Source organism: Calliphora vicina, chromosome 2 (genome assembly GCF_958450345.1).
Source record: "Calliphora vicina chromosome 2, idCalVici1.1, whole genome shotgun sequence".
Lineage (NCBI taxonomy): Eukaryota > Metazoa > Arthropoda > Insecta > Diptera > Calliphoridae > Calliphora > Calliphora vicina.
In genome coordinates, this window is record NC_088781.1 from 97,489,253 (window position 1) to 97,513,320 (window position 24,068).

The 24,068-nt window shown below is 28.0% G+C and overlaps 1 protein-coding gene across 3 annotated transcripts in view; it reads left to right on the forward strand.

Annotated features, from left to right (window-relative positions):
• Positions 1-416: 416 nt before the first annotated feature.
• Positions 417-24,068, forward strand: part of LOC135949843 (uncharacterized) — a 34,536-nt gene continuing 10,884 nt past the window's right edge. The window contains exons 1-3 of one of the 3 annotated variants that reach the window (XM_065499289.1): positions 417-657; positions 9,873-11,245; positions 23,326-23,923. In XM_065499289.1, the coding sequence (XP_065355361.1) occupies positions 23,771-23,923 (153 nt within the window). In that variant the 5' untranslated portion in view covers positions 417-657; positions 9,873-11,245; positions 23,326-23,770. The remainder of the gene's footprint in view (positions 658-9,872; positions 11,246-23,325; positions 23,924-24,068) is intronic. The other 2 variants (XM_065499291.1, XM_065499290.1) reach the window with 2 other exon arrangements.

Sequence of the window (24,068 nt, forward strand, 5' to 3'; positions counted from 1 at the left end):
AAAAAGTTTCCATTGTATCAATTGTTCTGTGTTTTAAATGAAATAAAATCTCTGCGCCTCCAATTTTGATTTAAGTTATAATTTTGGAATTTTTGGGGCATTTCCAGATATTAGATTAAAAAAATATCTGGTTACACGCGATAGAAGTTTAGTGGAGGCATGTAGGCAGCCAGTGCAATGCTCTTCTAGTTGATCGTTAAAATCCAAACACAAAGAGTAAAATGAGCATAAAATGTTGTATGTTTATAATAATTTAATCATTTATATCACATTGAGAAGCGAGAGCAAACTGAAAACCGATGAAAAATAAGGGAAAACAAAAACAACTAAACGCTGAACAGAAGACAACAATTTTGTTGTGTGTATTTCGTTCAGCCATTGCGAAACAAATGACAAAATAAAATTGCTTTTTCTAAATCAGTCTATCTCTGATCGCCCAATGATTAAATTTAAATATTTTTAAGTACGAAGAGTTTTTTATCTTAAAAGCAAACAACATTTTGAAAACGTTCAAATTGAAATTGAATTTTATTTTTTCACTAAAAAAGGAAAACCAAAAAAGAGGAATGAAAATTTCTGCACAAAAATCTATACATATATGCAAAATTTTAAGAAAAAATAAAACAGCAACGAAACGAATTACGTCAATTTAAAAAGGTACCAAAAAAAAAACGGATACGCAAATTTAAAAAAAAAAAAATAAAAATCTATGAAAATAATAAAACGGTTACTTAACAACGATTTTCTACAATCTACTTAAATAAAAGTGAAAATATTAAAGAAATGTTTTATGAAAGAATTAACAATATTTGTGTTATAGATATACATTTATAAGTTGTATTTTAAAGATCTACATAATATACATATAGTTTTTTTAAATAAAATTCAGTATGTGTATAAAAATAAATACGAATATATTCTTACATTTAGTCATAGATATATACATATGTATATATATATAGATATTATGTATATAAGTACATACATATATGTATATCTTACAGATCTATATATAAATTATACTATGAATGTATGAACATATGTGTTCAATGTGCAAAAATAACTATTAAATTAACAAAAAATTAAAATATTGATATTAAATTAAAAGACATTTTCAAATGTGACAACAAGATCCACAAATACATATACATACATAGAAATTTTGTAATTAACGGAAATTTAAAAAAAATAAATTTTTAATTATTTTATATTAAAATCGCAAAAGATTAATGAATATCATGAGCCAAATAATGACCAACAATAACAAAAAAAGTGACAACATCGCAGACAATAAATTGAAAATTTTAAGAAAAAATAAAACAGAATAGTGTGAAAATAATTTGTTAAATACGTCACCATCGTTCACACAGATACATACATATATAAACGTTTATGGATGTACTCGTAGATATTCATATGTATGTTTGTAGATACTTACAAATACAATATTAACAACAACTATCAACAGAATCGTAAATTAACGGAAGGCAAAGCGGAAGAATTATTTATCTATAGTTTTAATTCATTTAACATTATTTTTTTTTTTTTAATCGTTCACCACCAATCATCACCAACCAAAATAAATGAAAATGACAAGACTTTTACCATAGAAATACAGTGAAACAAAAAAATAACCTCTTGGTAATTAATTGGCAAGTCAAATACGGATTGAAATCCAGAATGAAAATTATAGTTTTGTATAATAGTTAGTTTAAATAGTTAGTATAATATAATAGTTAGTTGAAAAATATTTGAATAAATTAAATAATTTTCAAACAAAAAATTTAGGAACGTATGTTGCCTTTTTACTGGAGAATGCTATAAAGTGTAATACAACTATAATTCAATTGTGTTACACATGACTAAAGGCTGGAATTACAATTGTATTGAACTTGAACACCAGCAAAATTGCTTGTTGGGAATTTAAAAAAAAATTCGGTGAAAAACTGAACAGTAACAAATGTTAACTTTATGAGCACAATTGAATAAATTTTGGAATTTTCTGTTTGCCATTTAGTGAATTTCGAGATATGTATTTCCTAAACTGTATATTTTTTACCAAAGTTACATTGGTTGTTTCATTTTTAAACGCTTTTATTTAACTTGCAACAAGTTCCTGGACTTTTTCCTTTCCTGTAATTTCGGGACCAGATCTCAGAATTTAGAGAATCTCATAAATGCGGCGAAAAATAGAGATGACTATCAAATCTAATTTAAAATAACATTAAATTTTTGAAATGTAAATTTTGTAATTGTATAAAATAAAATAAAGAAGAAGTCTTCATAGACTTTTGCTTGCGATTTGAAACAAGTATACAATACTATTGGTTGTCAAATGTTGGTAAAGGTATTTATAGACGGCAATACTGAGCATTAATATTTGTCAAAAACTCAAGTATCATAATACAATTTGATCGTCTAAACAAAATTTGTATTAGATTTTCAAAAAAATACGAATGATTTTATTGATTTACGGTCGGTATTCAAAATTTGTTTAAAACAATTCAAAAACTTTTTATTTTCATATGTATCGGGTATGTCAAGAAAGTCTATCTATATTCTATATATATAAAAATTAAATGGTCCATGTATGTAATGGCATCACGTGAGCACGGCTGGCGCGATTTTGCTGATTTTTTTTATTCGATTCGGAATTTTCAGGAAATGGTTTGTACAGAAAAAAAATTCAAAAATTCCGGGTAAAACTCGAAAAAAAATTTTTGAGTCCAGTCAACTGTAATAATGTAATATTTGCAAATAAATAAGAACAAGTATGTGGGTTGGAGAAACTTGGTCAACTAGTATAAAATAAAAATAAAGTTTTCACAAAAATATCAATCAACAAAGAAATAAAATATTTGTAATGCTATCGTGTAAACAATAAATGTTTTTTCGAAAAGATTTTTTTAAATACCGAATGATTTCAATAATATTTTAAATTTGAAAAGTGTTAATACTCAGTATTGCCGTCTATAAATACCTTAATATGTATGAATGCAGTAACATTTGATCGTAGTTTTAATCTGTATCAAATGAATAAAGATACATAATTATTTTATTAAAGTACTAGCTGAAGATGTTTCCCTTAGGAAACATCTGTATTATATTGCATTTCGATCTCGATTTTAATATACAAAGTCGGTGATCCAACCTTCAATGTTAATACATACATGTAGTGGCATTCCAGCTGTGTCCAATGAATTCAAAAATTTAGTACAACAATTGACTTCTTGTTCTTCCTTCATTACTGTGTCAGTCAATTTGTATTTTATTGTTTCGCCAGGCAGTTTCAATTGAATTTTGTCATTGAGCTTGTTAACATAATTTTTCGGCGTCAAAATAGCACGTTCCCACAGCCAATCCGAATTTTTGTAGTTGGTTGTAAGACTTGGGAATACAGTGGAAGTCCAGTAGTACGAATTATATATTGTCAGGCCCTTTCGTAGTACCGAAAAATTCGTATTATTGAACAATTAATTTTTTGTACTTAAACAGGCATGAAAGAACATACTAATGTATGTACATATAAATATAACAAAAAAAAAATCAATTTACATACTTATTTAAAAAATCCGTCATTAAACATTGACGTTTATTACTTTTTAAACTGATTTTCGAGGTTTCAATGTTGTGCTCAACAGCCCATTTAATACTCTTTTAACAATCGTATTCCATAACGCCACTGCCAACTATCACTGACACAAAACTGCATTTTAATTGTTCTCCACCAACTGTGATATGGAATTTTCCTTGTGTTAAAAACCACTCGTAAAGTGCATCCTCCATTTTTTTAAATTCACCACTTGTTATACCGATTTTTTAAAGAACTCATGGAATTATCCAGCAGTTGCGTTTTTTGTTTAATGATTGTACATATAGTGGATTTGGATAATCCATATTTATTTGAAACTAGTTGACTAGTTCTTCAAGTTTCTCCAACCCACATACCTGACTGTTCTTATTTATTTGCAAATAGAATATCTAAATTTGTACTAACAAACATTTTTTTCCGAGTTTTACCCGGAATTTTTGAATTTTTTTTTCTTTACAAACCAACTCCTGAAAATTTTGAATCGAATAAAAAAAATCAGCCGTTCTCACGTCATGCCATTACATACATGGACCATTTCATTTTTATATACATATATAGATTTCAAACAACGATGTTTCATTTTCGTGGTCTGCTATAATTTTTAATTTATCTTGCAAAGAAATTGTCTTTTTTTTACATCGTTTTACTTGCAACATTTTTACAGTTAAAAATACAAAACACTTTTAAAAATAAAAAAAACTTCACAATAACTTCGCTAAACGTGGATGACCGCGAAAGAATGGAGTAAAAACCTAATAAAAACTTCATTCATACGTAAATAAAACAAAAATTCTTATAACAAACCAACATTCGTACTATCGAATAGAAAAAATGCCCATCTATTCGTACTATACAGTAGTCAATGCAAAAATTTTGTCATTCGTATTATTGGAAATTCGTAATAAAGAGCGTTCGTACTACTGGACGTCCACTGTACCTTGTCGAAAACGACTTGAATTTGCATTTGGCAGAAGTTCGGGAATGAAATCTCATTTGTGACGAGATCAATTGGAATTTTTCCATTTCCAACAATTGTTTTGAGAATGTTTCGGCAGAAGGGTATTGCAGTAAATGCACACGCATGTTACATTTGGTACATTTGGCCTCCAACTTTAAAAGTGTGCACTTTTGGATATTTCAAAAGCTCTGCGTCTTATCTCGCATTGGTATTCATTTTATATCTCGAATAACTGCTCAGTTTGAATCGTTTATGTTAATCCACGTGCTTTCCTTTTGTAATAGCTTTGAGGTTATGAGAAGACACAGCTGATGTACGCATTTTGTTGGAGGACCATTCAAAACTCATTGGAGGAGACCCATTAAAACTCAATTGAAGAAATTCTGGTTACTGTAATTATGTATATGATTGCGGTAATCATAATATCTTTAAGTTATCATTCATATAATTGAAGAAAGTTTTATATGATTGTGGAAAATAAATATATATTTATGGAAATCATGTTTATGATGAATCATTATATCATAATATGTTGTACTCAGAGTATGATAACCATAATCCGAGAACAACACAATATGGTGAAGTAATACATCATAAAAAGGTTGCTACAAACATATACTTAATTACTACAATCATATATATGAATGCTACAATTATATGAATGGTAACTTAAACATATTATGATTACCGCAATCATATACATAATTACAGTAACCATAATATTGTTATAGAACTTGTACAACTATATTTTTGCTTTGGGTACAGTATTAGATGATTTTAAATGAGTTTTGTAAGATAACTCAAAAAAAAAAATTATGAAAAACTGATTTTGCAGGGTTCCACTCAATGAAAATACCACTTTTTTATTGACTATATTGTAGCCGGTGTTGAGTTTAACAACATTACTGAACATAACTTTGCGATATTCGGACATAGATGGTCAAAATGCATGATAAAAGCAAAAAAAATAAAATTTTTCCTATACGATATATACTAATTTCAAAAAGATATATCTCGATTCCTAGACCTGACCCAGCGAAACGCCGGGACACGTATAACTTTTTTTTACCGATCAAACATATTCCATTGGGCAGAACCCCCGCCGATCACTGACCCTACTATTTGTCGCATAGCGAAATATTTTAAAATTATAACATCTTCTCTCTTGATAATTCAGAATATGTAGATAATGACATAGTTCAGAATTTCCATATTTATTAATTAAGATTAGTTTGAGAAATAATATGGTCAACTTTAATGACCAATAATGTCAATAATTTTTAATAGTAATATGACTGATTCTTTATGAGTATTTCCAATATGAAAACACAATTAGAAAACTAATCAGAAATTAAAGTTGTAAAAGTGTACATATTTTAAGAATTTGACTCATTAATGACATCAATGCATTTGTTTTTCGTTAAATTAATTGGTTTTTAATAGAAACAAAACACGAATAAAGTCTTGTATATAAATGTTAGCAATACATTTTTTTTATTTATTATCAGTTTTAATAAAATCAAAAAGTCTAAAATTTTTGGAAATAATGCGAATAGTTCTACTGATAAGACCTTGATTGCGAAAACTAAACAAGGTCAAATTATTATTATTATACCCTTCGCCATAGTGGCAAGGGTATATACAAGTTTGTCATTCCTTTTGTAATTTCTACGATTTTCATTTGCGACCTTACTAAGTATATATATTCTGGATCGTTATAGATAGCGGAGTCTGTCCGTCTGTATGTTGAAATAAACTTTCCGTAGCCCCCCACTTACATGATTCATACATCAATATATCGGTAATTCTTCCGGCTCGGTTGGTATTTAAAATCGACAAAATCGGCCCATAAATGGCTGAGATATAAGGAAAAAACCGGGACAACCTCGCTTTTTGTCCTATTTTTGATCTATATATCTAATGATATACATTTCACAGTCCATTGCAAAGATGTATATAAGGCTATAGTAAGTTGGACCTACAATGGGCCAAAATCGGGAAAATTATTTTTTAACCCGATTTTTTTTTGTCATAATTTCGTTTTCCCAAAAAAAAATTTGGAAAAAACTTTTAAAAACAATTTGGAAAAAAATTGTTTAAAAACAATTAAAAAAAAATTAATTTTGTTTACCTAAAAATATTTAAATTTTTTTTTTAAGTATAATTTGGTGAAGATTCGGCACAGCCGAATATACCTCTCTTACTTGTTTTTTTTATTGTGGCCGACATTAAATATTCAAAATATTTATGTAGTCCAAAAACATACAACCTACAAATAAATATTAAAATAGGGCCTTAAAGTAAAACATATTCTTAAAAGGTTTTCATATAAATTTAATACAAATCATAACAAAAACCTACATACATAGATAGGTCAATAAACTAACACATGTTTTGCCAACACTCTCCGCTCTTTTTCGTCAAATATTTGCCATGTTGCTATCGTGATATTCCCATGAACTTTTCATTCACAATAGTTGATTTTGTTCGTAACAGCTGTTTATTGTTTACAAAATTCTATCTAAATATTTCACAACATGGGGAATTTTTTCACATGAACAAAGTGCATGAACGAAAAATGGGAAAAGGGAACATATTTCATGTGAAATATTGACACGCGGTGCATATATTATATTTATGCGAATAGAAAAAATCTATCTGTGTAAGAATAATATAATTTTCGTTACTGTTTAAATAGGCTATTTTCGCAATCAGAATTCCGCTTTTTCTTTATTTAACCGTGTCTTTACAATACAATAGACATGTTTATTATATGGAAAAATGGAATTCTTAATAAAAATAATTATAATGCCAGCAACCACAATATTGTGGTTACTATATTTTCAATTTATTTAATTTATATTTGTTATCTTAATAAATGTAAGAAAATATATACCTATTAGAAATTACATTCTTAACACTCTTCAAATTAGACGTGCTGATCATTGAACTCACTATAAAATGAAAAATTGAGATATTGTGTTTTGTATACTCATTCAGTGCATTGTGATGGTTCATAGGAAGGAGGAGTAATGTTTCTGGTCATTAAACTTAAAGTTGAATTGTTGTAAGTGACGGTGAATACTTCTCCTAGTAGTTTATTCCACATAAAAAACAGTAGGATTGAAAAACGTATTTTCCCTGAAATGCGTACTGCTTGCTATTCATTGAATGTAATAATAAAAAGACATTTTGAAAAATGCTCTAAAAAAGAATATAAACATTAATTTACCCCAAACTTATTACATTATATCATACTATGATCGCCTGGTGGTCGAAAAGTCGACCACTTTTAAAACTCGTTTTACCACTTTTATGGAAAGAATTTTTATATTGTGCATATCTAGAGAAAATAACCTTTTAAACCATATATGTTTCATCAATATTGGTGGACAATAACATACTTAAAAGTGTACCACAAAAAAAAGTGTAGCCTATTTATATATAAGACTAGTTGACCTTCGCCCGGTAGCATTTACTAATGTTAGTTCTTCAAGTTTCTCCAACCCACATACACCTGCCTGTTCTTATTTATTTGCAAGTAAAATATCTAAATTTGTACTGCATACTTTAGGGCCCTTTTTTACAATTGACTAGACTCCAAAAAAAAAAACTCAATTTTAACCCGGAAATTTCGAATCAAATAAAAAAAAATCAGCCAAATCGCTCCAGCCGTTCTCACGTGATACCATTACATACATGGACCATTTCATTTTTATATATGTAGAAGATAGATATGTAAATTGTGTAATGTAATAAAAAGTTTGATTTTCGAACATATTTTAAAAGGCTTATAATATTCTGTTACTATATTGAAAACTCTTTAAAATTCATGAATATTTAGATTTTTTTTTTCAAATGTTGTTCTCAAATATAACTGATTTTTTTTTTAAGAATCCTCAAGATTTAGAGATTATTTTAATAGCTTTTAAAAAATTTCAAACATATGTTGAAATTTTCGACCTTAAATTCTAGAAATTATTTTAACAGTTTTAAAAATTTGTCAAACATAACTTCGAATTTTCTAACTTAATAGTGATGAATGAATTCAAAATTTCAGCCTATTCGGTTCAAAATTCAGTTAAACATTTTAACATAAACTCACATACAAACAACCTAGCATAGCAAGTTAAATAAAAGCTTTTAATGATCAGGTATTGGGAACCAGTTCTCTAAATCCAGTTCTCTCATCAGAAAAATTTAATTTTGAAATCGATGTAACAGCAAAATCCAACCCATATTGCGATGATGCATTGTGGTTCGATTTTCAAATCTAGCTGGAGAAAATAATTTGTGAACATTTTGTAATATAAAAAGGCTCTATTATTTATGTTTAATTTAATTAAAGGTCTATTTCACGATGTCGAAAAGTCAGTTTTGAATATTCTTTCGAATAGTTTTCATACAAATTTGTTCGACTAATTTTTCTTTCGACATTGTGAAACAGGCCTTAAATTTTTTATCTTTGAGTTAATGCAATATGTAAGTGTTAAAAAATAAAATTTTTGTACAAAACCGTATGAAAATACATACAATTTTCTATAAGAAGTGTAATCAGAACCATTTCAGATTCGTTAATGACGGCCTAGGGACAAATGATATCGCAATTACTTCTGGAACCCATTATGTGGAACTCTATTGTGATTCTAAGTACTTCTGTACAATTTTCTAGGATTCAGTTCCTTGGAACTTCACCATTTTCAATTATATTTCAGAATTTTCCATATGTATTTCAGAATATTCCATTTGTATTTCAGAATTTTTCCAATTGTATTTCAGAAAATTCTAATAGCAATACGAATGGAAATTTCTGAAATACAAATAGAAAATTCTGAAATACAATTGGAAAATTCTGAAATACAATTAGAAACTTTTTAAGTATAAATTAAGACTTCTGAAATACAAATGGAAATTTCTGAAATACCTGAAATGCCTGTATAGAATACGATTCCGTTATAACTAAATATGAAAATAAAAAAAAAAACTGAAAAAATACCCTTATAACGGTAATTAAAAACTGCAGAGCGGAGGCGGCATGGGTTTATATTATCTGATTTGATTCAAATTTAGACTAGAGTTAGAATATTATATCAATTATATGCCAGTCTTCAGTCTTTAATTTCGAAGTTAAGTTATTTTTGTTTAAAATTCCAGTCATATTCAAATGATCACAATTCAAAATTTCCAATGACATTTAAGTTTACATGCGGTCAAATATTCTCTATTATATCTATCTATGCTCTGTTAAATTTTTAGCATTATTTATTTATTTTCTATTTTTTTTTTGTTCACTGTATCTATTTTCGTAATTGTATTTTGCAGATATATTTTCAACTACAACAAAAATATATACACACAATTCTATACACATACAATAATTCATACATACTTATCGAGAAAAGTTATAAGTAGATACAAAAAAAATTAAATAAAAATTGTTTGCAAAAGAACAGAAACAGTGGAGATACAATAGTACTAAACGATATAAAAAACCGCCTACATACACATCAATACAAGAGAACGATCGACACACGTTTTTTTATTTTTTTTTTCAAAAAAAAGAGGCGTAATTGCTGTTACTCTTAAGACAATTGAACTGTTTAAAAAGAGCACGCTTGAAAGAGAATTCAATGAAATTTGAAATAAAAAAAAAACTTTTTTATCGAACGAAACAAAATAAAACAAATTTTATTTAACAATTTGCAGAGCGATCATACGAACGAATTATACAGCCTTAAGAAGAAACAAGTTAAAAAACCCTAAAAAGAAAATCAATAAGAAGGAAAAACAAAACAAAAATTAACAACAACAAGCACAAAATAAAATTAAAACGTCAAGATTTGTATGCGATTTTCACCGCAACAACTAACAACAACACAAACAGCAAGCAACGTCACTCTATTAAAAAAAAGAAACAACTATAAAAAACACAATTTTTTTATTATTTGAGGTTTTATGCTGAAAATCCATCGACATTTATAAATATTAAATAAACCGCTACACTCACTTCACATCACAACAATAGCAACAACAACAGCAGCAGCAAAATAATAGAAATTGCATCACTAAATTGTGAGTAAATAGCAAAAAAAAACCAACAACTTTAAATAAAAAAGAGAGAAATACGAAAAATAAGATTAATCGCCTAGACAGCTGCCGGCACTTATTTATTATTTAATATTTTTCTTATCCATTTATTATTGTTTATTTATTTCGTGGTGTTGGACATTTTTGTTTAAACGAAATTCTTAAAAAAATAACTCAAATAAATACGAATAATTTTCAACGATCTAAGAATAAAAAATAAAAATTAATTCTTAAAAAAATAATAATAAAGTTTAAACAACTAAATACGAATTAAAAGGAATTCAATTAATTATTGCAAAAAAATAAATTAATATTCTACGATTGTATGAAGAAAACCCTTTTATGTTGAATCAAAACAAAATTTTTTAAAAAAAAAACACACAATCACAAATAAAGAAAACTACAACAAATAAGCAACAACAACATACACACTAACCTGACAACGACTACAACGAAAACATAAAACAAAAACCAACCAAAAGGTGCGAGAAAGAGGGAGAGAGCGACATCGAGAGCTAAAACGACAAAAGAAAAAAATATATTCAAATATTCTTATTTAAAGCGGAAGAATCGCAAGAAGGCAAACATCACAAATCCTAACGAAAAAGGTAAACAATCATAATTATTTTTACTATTATTTAATAGAATTAATTCGATTTAAATAAATTATAAATAGTTTTGCAATAATAATAACAACAACAACACAACGAGACGTATGTGTAGTAATTATTTAAACATTATTTGATTATCAAGTATACGCAACATGGACTTCAAATTTAAAAGTGCTGGCACAGACAGTGTCTGCCAAATATGGTGGCTTTGGTTGTATAGACGAAATTCTAATTCTGCCTTGATTTAAACAAGCACGTTTGTTTTCCTTTTAAAATTTTAATTATTTAGCAATTTGTGAATATATGTATGTAGTACATCATTTATTTCTATAAATTAAAATAATTCAGAGGCTTTGAACTTTTATCCTTGTACATTTTTTATATCAAATTTATAATTAAAAAATTATCACTAAATAATAGTTTTTAAATAAGTTATTACAATTTATCTGTTACAGATTGACATTAAAAAATTATTCTTCATTTATTTTCTAAGATATCAACAAACAAATTGAAAAAATTTGGACTACTTCTAAGTAATGTAGATGGTATGAAGTAGATATTGAAAAGTTAGTTGTTCAGTAATTGCAAGTCATTACCAAGTTTTTGCTGGTCTGTTTTCTACAGCAATGTTTTGGTTAATTTTTTATAGTTGTATGATTGTCGCTACATGGTTGGAAATATTATTCATTTTGACCGATTCACAGTGAGTGAATCTTATTAAAACCGGACTATTCGATTAAAAATTACAGATTTATTTCCACTTGTTTTTAAGCTAATTTATGATAACTATGGACAAATCTATATAAAGTGGAATCGGGTTAGAGTGAACACATGATAATATGAACTACTGGATAGTATGAACACACAAATTTTTACATTGGAGACTCTAGACTTGCAAAAAAATTTAAAATCAAAAGTTTTTATTTGTTATTTTTTGTCTACAGACAGTTTTCACTCTCATTCGTATTTTTATACCACTTAAACTAAGTTTCATTATTTTGTTTAGCAAGAAATAATTAAAGATATGGACAATGGAGTGGGAGTTACAGTTCTAGCAAATAAATTTGGTGTAGCAAAGTCCACAATATGTGGCATTAAAATAATACAAAGTGGAATTCTATGCCACAATAAAAAAAAAAATTTGCCAAAAGCGGAAAATGCTCCATAATTGACTTTCAAAAGGTCTCAATGCAAGCACAGGCTGGCTTCAAGGATATAAAGCAGCAACTCAAGCTGTTCAAATTTTAAAAAGCCATTGACTGGGCTGAGAACAATACTAAAGATTATGAATATATCTTAGTTTTACAAATTTTGTGATTTAGTAGTACAAAAAGCTAAAAGTACATGTACAAAACAAGCAACCATTAATGATTTATTTGTTCCTTTATAAAAATACTAGCTAAAACCCGGTGTGCTTCGCTACCCGTACCGTAAAGATTTACAATATATTTACCCCCATTTTCTCAATCTCTGGTTATTTTTTATCGTGCCGATAAACTGACGGTTCTCTACAAAAAAAATGTTAATTGGAGGTTTATCATTACGAAAAACGATAACCAGATATTGAGAAAATGGGGGTTAGTCTCTCTGAAATTAGTTTCTGTTCATGTGAAAAACATGGATTTTCTAGATTTAGTCCGCAAATTTGCAAAGACTGACCTTGATTTTTATCAATTGTCATTGCAAATACTAAGCAAATAGGAAAATGCAATCGAATAAAATCAAATGGCATTTCCGAAGTTATAATTCGGTCGCTCCGATTAAATTGTTCATTAATTGCCTTACTGTAAGTCGAGTGGCACTACAAATACGCAAACAATCATACATACAAAAAAACACACATTGAATTTTATATATATACATTTACTTAATATTGTTGGTAGTCCGCGCACTTCTGTACTAAAAATTAATATTGATAGCTGCTATAGCTTTCCCTATATATAATTTGTCATTATATCTATGGAAGGTGCCACGCCCACTTTTGCTAGTTTGCCCATTTTTGGCCTAAATATGTAATTCATACAAAGTTTCATTGCTTTACATATCAAAATTATACACATAGATATGATTTTTAGTATTTAGTTTGTATGGGATGTGCCACGCCCACTATTTATAGTCCGCCCATTCTTGTCCTAACTATTAATATTGATGATAGAATAACCGTGCAAAATTTATGGACTCTATCTCTTATTTAGTATCCCATATAATAGATTTTAATTATCATCATATGGGAGGTGCCACGCCCTCTGTGGCTACTACTCCCATTTTTGCCGCAAATATAGGAAAATAGTGGAATTTCTCATGCAAAATTTGAGGACTATAGCTATTATAGTTTCCAAAATATTTGATATTTAATATTAACTTTGTAGGTACCACGCCCACTTGAAAATTAAAAACAAAAAGTATCCTATGGTTCCTTCCAGATTCAGAAAAACATACAGTCAAACTTTCAAGGAAATCTGGTTAGCCGTCTATAGACGTCAAACCAACAAATATACATATAAACACACATTGACTTTTATATATATAGATAATAAAATGTACATTTTTGACATTAAATTTTATGATTTTTTATTATTTTTTCAGTCTCGATAAAGTGAATTTATTGAATAAAGTGAACAGGCCTTGCATTAATTAATTCACTCTATCCCGACTCTACTGTATATAAAAATGAAAAGGTCCATGTATGTAATGCCATATGCCATCACGTGAGAACGGCTGGAGCGATTTGGCTGATTTTTTTTTATTCGATTCGAAATTTTCTGGAGATGGTTTGTAAAGAAAAAAAATTTAAAAAGTCAGAAATTTTAATTTTTTATATATAAGCTTTGTTCAATAACTAAAAGTTGATACTAGTTAGTAACAATTGTTACTGGAAAAGCGTTCATTAACTCAAAAAACTTTCAAGTAGAGCTAAAATCAGAGCGTATCAATTTTAGAGACTGTTCTCTCGTTGCAAACTATTACAAGTCCTATTTTGAACTCGTAATTGTTAGCAGCTTATATTTCATATGTTTTGTGTTATTATTTATTTATTTTTGTGGTGAAAAAATGTAAAAAAAAATAATTTAAAAATTTAAATTGAAGAAAATGTGAGTATTTTACATTTTAAAAGGAATAAAATAAGAAAATTGTGTGTATAAAACAATTGTTACCGGAAAAGCGTTCATTTACTTTTTACTATTTTTGAGAATTTAAGAGAGTAATTTTGTAAATTTTATTTTATTCTCTCGTTGCAAGTATTTACTGGGGAAGTAAATGAACAGACCTATTGCCTTCTTTTCAATTCTCAAGTCATAATAAAAGAAATTTTTTGGAGAAACTTGAAGAATAGCTACCAGGCGAAGCCGGGGCGTTCATCTAGTATATTAATAATTATAATCATGACATGATCACAAATAATATATAACATGGCCATGTGGGGTATTCACACGGTGTGCTATCTAGTCATATTGTCATAAAGTTTTACAATAGTTTTAAAAAATGGTTGTTGTGCTTCAAAGAAAAAAGTCCTAAAATAAGATCTTTAATGATGTGTTTATAGTTTTGTCATTACTAAAGTGTAAATCTAAGTGGAAAGGGAAAAACTCTTCATCGATCCCTTTCAACGACGTTTATAACGCCATAGTAAGTCGGACCTACAATGGGTTAAAAAATTTTTCACTAAAAAAAGTATTTTTTCGAGTTATTATTTTATTACATACGACTTTATGACTACCGTGTGAATACCCTAACTGTATTTAGTATTTTAACACGAAGCGTGGTTATGCCTTAACTAATACTGTCGATTAAAATTATTTTTGTATGAAAACTGTATATTAGAATTTTAAGCAAAATCAAGTTAGTAAATATTTAGTTAGAGTTACATGATAACTCAAAATAATGCTCTATTTGGAAAAAACTACATATTCGATCTTAGGGACACCGGAGTCCCATATGCGTCCAAGGGTTAACTATGATCATATTATAATATTTTATAACGATACACATTATAAATATTATGGTATTACTAACCATATTATAATTTGACGCTGTTCGATTATGATCAACATAACCATTTTTTTTCTTTGCGTGTTTCAAAATGTTTTTCAAAACTTAAATCATTTAACATTTTTTAAGATTTTTTAAAAAAATTTAAAAATTAAAGAATTTTTCTATGGAGTTTTATTGAAGATGTATGAAAGAACAAAATCCAAGGAGAACAGGTCAATGTCACTCACAATTTTGCCTTACCTGCGATTTTAATTTTGAATATTTCTGGAAAAACGCAATTTTTTTGGCAACAACGATCAATATACCATTGAATAATTCGGTATCTCGGTATCTATTGGATATATCGTAATGAAATTTCACAAGGTTGGGAATGAAGTGTTTTCATTGTTCATCTTCGTAGGCGAAAGTGGATGGCCCCTCAAAGTTGGTCGCCTCGGGTCTCACATTTTTAAACAAAATCGCCAAAAATCCAAGCTGAATCTTCAAATATAAATAGTGCTTAAGAAGATCTACAAAAAATATGCTTTTATGTGTAGGTTATCCCTTTTAGTTTAATAGATATTTAGGTTTATTTATTTTTTTAATTTTTTTTTGCTTTTTAGATATGGCGGCTATACGAAGTATTAATTTTGTTCTGCTATATTTGCGATAAAATTCTGAATAAAATAAGTGAAACTTGCTAACAGTTATCTCGTCCTTCGCATCCAAAATTGGAACATGTCCTTATATTTCTTCTTTTATAGACAAAAATTTTCTTCGGGGCTATATATGTATGTATAATATATATGATCCGGAAGAGAACTTAATGCATAAGCGTGTAAAATAAAATGTGGCTCATAAGCGGACATAGGCCCCCAATAAATATTAGTTTTTAATAAAGCCGAGAGAATATATTTTAGGAACCCACAATTATTGATTGGAGAATTTATATAGTCTGGTACTTTATCGGAAGCATTACATCTGGAAACTTGAATAAGTTTATTTTCTCCGAAATAAATAGTTTTTAACCAAAACAGAAATTAATTTTTGATTTTTTAAGGTGAAGATTACATAATATTCGGCACAGCCGAATATAGAACTCAAACTTTATTTAATACTAGCCGACCGCCCGGCTTCGCTTGGTAGCTATTTACTAATGTTAGTTCTTCAAGTTTCTTCAAAAAATGTCTCTTATTAAGAAAAATTAGATGTGAAAAGGAGGTAATATATTAAAAATTAAAACTTCCGAATTTTTTGAATCGAATTGAATAAATAAAATCACCCAAATCGCTCCATCCGTTCTCACGCGATGCCATTACATACATGGACCATTTAATATTTTTATATATAGATAACAATGATATGTAGTATTTCAGAAAAACCTGGAGGTTTTGAATTCCCGGCATCAACCGCGAATGCGATTTCCAGAAAAATTAAAAAATCCGGGAAATCGTATCCACCATTATTAAACTGCTAATTTAACGTGTTATGATTTAATGATCTCAAAGTACTCTTTTTGTAACTAAAGAATTAATAGAAAATGTACAACATTTTGGAATTTTTATTAATGAAAATTAAAAACAAGTAAGAGTGCTATATTCGGCTGTGCCGAATCTTATATACCCTTCACCAAATTATTTTGTTGTTTTTTTTAATTTTTTGGAAAAATTTTTTTTTCGATTGTTATTTTAATTTTTTTTTTTAAATTTAAAAAATTTTTTTTTTTGTTTTTTCAATTTTTTGTTGGTGAAAAAAAAATTCGGGTTAAAAACTTTTTTTCCGATTTTGACCCATTGTAAGTCCAACTTACTATGGTCTTATATACGTCGTTGCAAATGTCTTTGAAATATCTATCATTAGATATCCATATTGTCTATATTAATGCCTTAATCCAGATATAGGTCAAAAATCGAGGTTGTCTTGGTTTTTTCCTCATATCTCAGCCATTTGTGGACCGATTTTGCTGATTTTAAATAGCAAAATTCTCGAAAGCATGTCTGACAGAATTATTGAAGATTTGGATCCCGAAGATATCTGGGGTCTTCAGAAAATTGATTTCAACAGACAGACAGACAGACGGACATGGCTTAATCGACTCCGCTATCTATAAGGATCCAGAATATATATACTTTATAGGGTCGGAAATGAAAAATGTAGAAATTACAAACGGAATGACAAACTCATATATATCCTTCTCACGAAGGTGAAGGGTATAATAATGTTATGGTTAGGTTCACAACCGAGGTGATGTTAGCTTAACACTGCTCTATTACTAACTCAAGTTTAATTATATTTCTTACAATTTTTATTGCAATTGGTGCCACTGTGCATTATTTATTGCAAGATGTTAATTAGGAGCTAAAATCCACTGTCAAAGCACGAGCAAATAAACAATTAGTCACACAAACAAATACCACAAGTCATATACAGTACAAACGGTTCGAAATAGATATGACACATGGTTGCATTTCAATTGTATTTCTATGAATAATAAAAGACTGAGAATAAAACCGAAAACCGGTAACTGATTTTGATTATTAATTGGCAGAGCACAAGATAAAGCTGACATAAGCGAGTGCACATGAATATTAATCAAATAAGAAATTTAATCGCTCAAGTCGAACATATGACGCCCTACATCTAAATTTTGTATAATATGTTAAAGTTAAAAACAATGTTAAAATGGCTTTAAAGAATATTAGAATGACTATTGATTTAAACATTTTTAAAGCTTAGATCCCTTTCACACTAAGCAATTTAGTTGCACAAGTCTCTTGCCCAACAACAAAACAGCATGTAAATTTTTCTTCTCTTTAACCCGACATTACCTCTGCCATCAACAAACACAAGAGACTTGCGCAACTAAATTGCCTAGTGTGAAAGAGGTCTTATTTTTTATATATGTAAAAATTATTGCTAGCAACACATAAAATGTGTGTACTTGACTTTGAAAGCCTTGTTTTAAAACATGAACATGTTCCTATACTAACTAGCTTGTACTTATTACTTGAATGAATGATTGATTAAATATGTCGTCGGCCATATAAGGGAGTTGGCAACTTTCAAAGTTTTATTCAAAATATATAATTAGTATTTAAGATGTGCTGTGTTTATCAAAATCTATCTTTCAGTCGCCCCACTGTGTGTTGTTATGATGTCATGGAACAGAAAACGTTGCATTAAAAAACTCCTACGCTCTTAAAGATCTTGACTGTTTTGCTCGCTGCTAAATGCTAGAGTATTTTCTTCAAATGTTATTTGTTTAAATAATAGACTAATACAAAATGTTTATTGTATTCGCATTTATAAATTATAAATATGAAAAAATATGTTTGCATAAGTATGAACAATAAATGAATGGATAAACAATAAATAATTTAAATGTATAAACTTGATTGGTATGCAAATAGGAAATGAGTATCAAAATTTATAAGATACATTTCTAAATTTGATTTCTTATTTTTCGTATGATGTTATAATTGTAACAAAAATTTCAAGTAATATGTAATTACTAGGGTGATCGATTCTTCGACATTTTTTAGTAGCCGGTTTTCGGTTTCTTCGAAAAATTGCTATTGAATATAAACCGGTTTCGGTTTTTTAATAATAACCAGTTAACCGGTTTTCTTTTTTGCCAAATATTAAAAAGCCTAGAAATAAGAAGAAAACTAATTTTATTTATAAAAATAAGTTATTTAAACAAAAACAGTTCATGGAAAACCATAGCAAAAATTCTAATAACAAAAAATAAGCATTTTTAAAACGCTTTGATTACTTCTTTTAATCATCACAAGGTCTTCGGATCAAATTTTAAATTAAAATTTAATTTTTTCTAAAAGTGAGTGTTTGATATTTATGAAAACTGGAATTCCCCGGGTAAATACCCATCTTTTCTTTCCTTCATAAGGTATTCGGGTCAAATTTTACCCATTTTAAAATTCAAATAAATTTTTTTTCTAAAATGGTATTTTATGATTTTTATTTAATTTCAAATGTCAAACAATATATATGGGGAATTTCATGTCAAGTGAACCAACTTTTGAAATCGATGTCTTCCGATCGGGATGAAATTTGCACCAAGGTTAGCTCTATTGGATAGTAACTCAGACACAATTTTTCAACAACATCGGTCGAGAACTCTCTGAGTTATAGGGGGTAAAATTTTGACAATTTGGTCAAACAGGGGTTTTTTCTTATCCATGTAACTTATTACCTATTGTTCTTAGCAAAATGTGTCCCAAATAGTATAGATAGCTATTTCTTCGATCTTTCGAAAAAAAATATTTAAAAAAAAAAATAAAAAATTTTTAATATTTTTTTTCCGAAATCAAAAACTTTTTTGACTTTTTTTAAAATTTTTTCTCTTTTTTTTTTTTTTTCTTAAAATAAAGTTTAGATATTTTCCTTGAACACCTACTTGGTCGCTTAGTGGGATGCGAGTGGGATATCTATCAAAATAAATATTTTGTAACTCAAAACATAAAATTTTTGACTTTTTTTGCAAAATCAAAAACTTTGTTGACTTTTTTTTTTCAAAATGGACCCTTTTTTAATCTTTTTTTTTAGGTCAAACAAAAGCTTAGATATTATCCTTGAAGACCCTTTTGGTCGCTTAGTGGGATGCGAGTGGGATATCTATCAAAATAAATATTTTTTAACTCAAGACTTACAATTTTTGACTTTTTTTTTCCTTTAAGATATTTTTAGTCCCTTAGTGGGATGCGAGTGGGATATCTATCAAAATAAATGTTTTAACACAAAAATTGTATGTCTTGAGTTACAAAACATTTATTTTGATATATATCCCACTCGCATCCCACTAAGCGATCAAAACCATCTTAAAGGAATAGGCCTAAGCTTTCTTTATAGCAAAAAAAAAAATTACAAAAAGGCCCCATTTTAAAAAAAAGTCAAAAAAGTTTTTGATTTTGCCAAAAAATCAAAAATTGTATATCTTGAGTTACAAAATATTTATTTTGATAGATATCCCACTCGTATCCCACTAAGGGACCTAAAATATCTTAAAGGAATGGACCTAAGCTTTCTTTTGACTAAAAAAAAATTTTTAAAAAAGGGCCCATTTTGAAAAAAAAATCGAATTTGCAAAAAAAAAGTCAATAATTGAATGTCTTGAGTTACAACATTTTTATTTTAATAGATATCCTACTCACATCTTCCTAAGTGACAAAATAGGTCTTAAAGGAAAAGACCTAAGCTTTCTTTTGAGCAAAAAAAAATTTTTAAAAAAAAGTCCCATATTGGAAAAAAATTTCGATTTTGCAAAAAAAAATTAAAAAATTGTTACAAAATATTTATTTTGATAGATATCCCACTCGCATCCCACTAAGGGACTAAAAATATCTTAAAGGAATGGACCTAGGCTTTCTTTTGAGCAAAAAAAAAAAATTAAAAAAGGGCCCATATTGGAAAAAAATTTTGATTTTGCAAAAAAAAATTAAAAAATTGTATGTCTTGCGTTACAAAATATTTATTTTGATAGATATCCCACTCGCATCCCACTAAGGGACTAAAAATATCTTAAAGGAATGGACCTAAGCTTTCTTTTGACTACAAAAAAAATTTTAAAAAAAGGACCCATTTGGAAAAAAAATCGTATTTGCAAAAAAAAAAGTCAAAAATTGTAAGTCTTGAGTTAAAAAATATTTATTTTGATAGATATCCCACTCGCATCCCACTAAGCGACCAAAAGGGTCTTCAAGGATAATATCTAAGCTTTTGTTTGACCTAAAAAAAAAGATTAAAAAAGGGTCCATTTTGAAAAAAAAAAGTCAACAAAGTTTTTGATTTTGCAAAAAAAGTCAAAAATTTTATGTTTTGAGTTACAAAATATTTATTTTGATAGATATCCCACTCGCATCCCACTAAGCGACCAAGTAGGTGTTCAAGGAAAATATCTAAACTTTATTTTAAGAAAAAAAAAAAAAAAAAAAAAGAGAAAAAATTTAAAAAAAAAGTCAAAAAGTTTTTGATTTCGGAAAAAAAATATTAAAAATTTTTTATTTTTTTTTTTAAATATTTTTTTTCGAAAGATCGAAGAAATAGCTATCTATACTATTTGGGACACATTTTGCTAAGAACAATAGGTAATAAGTTACATGGATAAGAAAAAACCCCTGTTTGACCAAATTGTCAAAATTTTACCCCCTATAACTCAGAGAGTTCTCGACCGATGTTGTTGAAAAATTGTGTCTGAGTTACTATCCAATAGAGCTAACCTTGGTGCAAATTTCATCCCGATCGGAAGACATCGATTTCAAAAGTAGGTTCACTTGACATGAAATGCCCCATATACATATATGACAGTTTATATGCTTTGGAGCTAGACATTAAAAATGATCTTTTACTTAGTTGACCTGTAGGACATATAGTTAATAATGCATTGAGTAAGTTTTCAAGCTTTCCAGATCGCTTATGACATTTGTCTAAATATAAAACTCTTATAAAATAGTAGGACTTTTTGGATTTTGAATATTTTTTAATGTTTTTATTAAAAAAAAATTCATAAAAATGCACTTTTAGAAAAAACCGGCTAATCGATAAGAAAAATCCGGTTTCTTCGATATTCGAAATGTGAGCTTTTCAAAAAAACCGAAACCGATATAACCAAAAAAACCGGTTATAACTGGTTATTAAAAACCGGGCTAGTAATTACTGACTGCACCAAAAATGTTTAATTTGATTGTAAAAACACAACATTTGCAAATGTTGGATGATGAGTTATCGTCAACTTCTGATTCATCTGTCCTAAAATATGAAGACGGAAAAGTATTATTATATACCATTATTTTAAGCGATTGAAAAAAAACATTCTAGTTAAGAATAATGTAAAAATATATAAATTCAAAACCAATGACAGACAACTGTAGCATTTTATCTTGAATATATATTTAATCTAAATCTACATGTTGGGCAAATTTGAGGTTATTAAGTAAATTTTCGAGTCGCTTTTTTCGCGACCGCGAAATTTATCATGCAGCAACTGAATTGTATGGCCAGATGTGTAGCTCGTGGCGCCGCACAATGGGGGCTTTTTCAAATATTTGGGAATAAAAAGTGGTAGCGGATATTTTTTATTTTTGAAAACTTTAATTTTTAAAATGCAATAAAAGTTTTGTTTATTAAAATCGGTCTATTCGTTTAGAAGTTACAGATTTATTTCCATTTTTTTTGTTAGTTCCCAAACTAAACATAGAACTTAGAAGTGAGTGTATACACCAGTGAATTTTTTAATTTTTTTAAGATCATAAAAATCATTATATTCCGTCTTAAATCTTCTTTTTTCAGAACCGAATCTATTATTCAACTCAATCTCCATCAAATTTTAATCGATGCATATATTTTAGGATATTTTTATCTTAAAAAAAAATCAAATAATTTTTGGTATTTACTCACTTTTGAGGCTCACTGTATATTTAAAAAATAATATAAAGTTTGCACTTGACTGGTTTCTGAAACAAACAACCATCACTATTGTAAATTTCACACGAAATATTCTAATTGTATTAGGATCTTAAAAGATAAAATGACAACTGAACTTTTTAAAGAGTTTAACATCATATTCATATATACACATTTATTCTAAAATAACTATTTGTCATCATACACTAGAACTTTTTTTTTCCAAAGTGGGACCTTGTTTAATTTGTGTTTTTTTTTTGCTCAAAAGAAAGCTTAAGTCCATTCCTTTAAGAGGCTTTTGGTTGCTTAGTGGGATGCAAGTGGGATATACATTTATCAAAATAAATATTTTGTAGCTCAAGACATACAATTTTTGACTTTTTTTTTTGCAAAATCTATCTTTTTTTCCAAAAAGGGCCCTTTTTTAATTTTTTTTCCTCGATTGTAAAAGTTGGTTCAATTGACATGAAATCCCCATATTTATTTATAGAAAAACGATAACTTTATCAATTATTTCGGTAATTGTATTTTTGTGGTAACAATAATTTAAGAAGTAAATGGTAATAGGATAGGATACCTTGTGAATTGACCAATAACATCATTAAATTTAATTAATAATATTTAATAATTTAAAAAATCTAAATCTGAATAATTACAAATAACATTTGTTCTTTATTTCTTTGCAGGATTATCATCTACAAAATACTCTTCGAAAACAAATACGATAACTTAATAAAGAATACCACTAAAATTAAAACAAATTAAATAAGATATTAATAAAATTAAACATAAACATATACTGTGTATATAAACAACAAACAAAAACGAAAAAAAAACAAGAAATATAAACAAAAAAGAATAATTAGAACTATATGTTTTTAGTTTTGTAATTAAACATTGAATGTGATATTTGAAATTATTAATTTACACAAACAACAAATACTACTTATTATACAGCTGAATAGAAAAAGAGGACAATTTTGAAAAATAAAAACATTTTAGCATCACTTTTTCATTTAATTTACACCAAAGAATTATAAATCTAAGAAATTTTTGGTAAAAAAAAAATACAAACAAACATATAAAAACTAGAATTTCAAAAGATAAAATATAGAAAATAAATTTTAAAAAATGGCTGACAAAGTAGAACAATCCCAACAAATGAACAACAATCAAAATGATGTTAGAAAAATTCGCAAATCTCCAGAATTTCAAACACAACAGGTTATTGTACCCGCCAGCATAACGAGAGAAAGAAGTTTTGTGCGCACTTCAAACCATCAGGTAAATCATTATTTATACCCTACACCACCATAGTGGGGAGGGTATTATGCGTTTGTGCAGATGTTTGTAACGCCCAAAAATATTGGTCTAACACCCACCTTAAAGTATACCGATCGACTTAGAATCACTTTCTGAGTCGATTAAA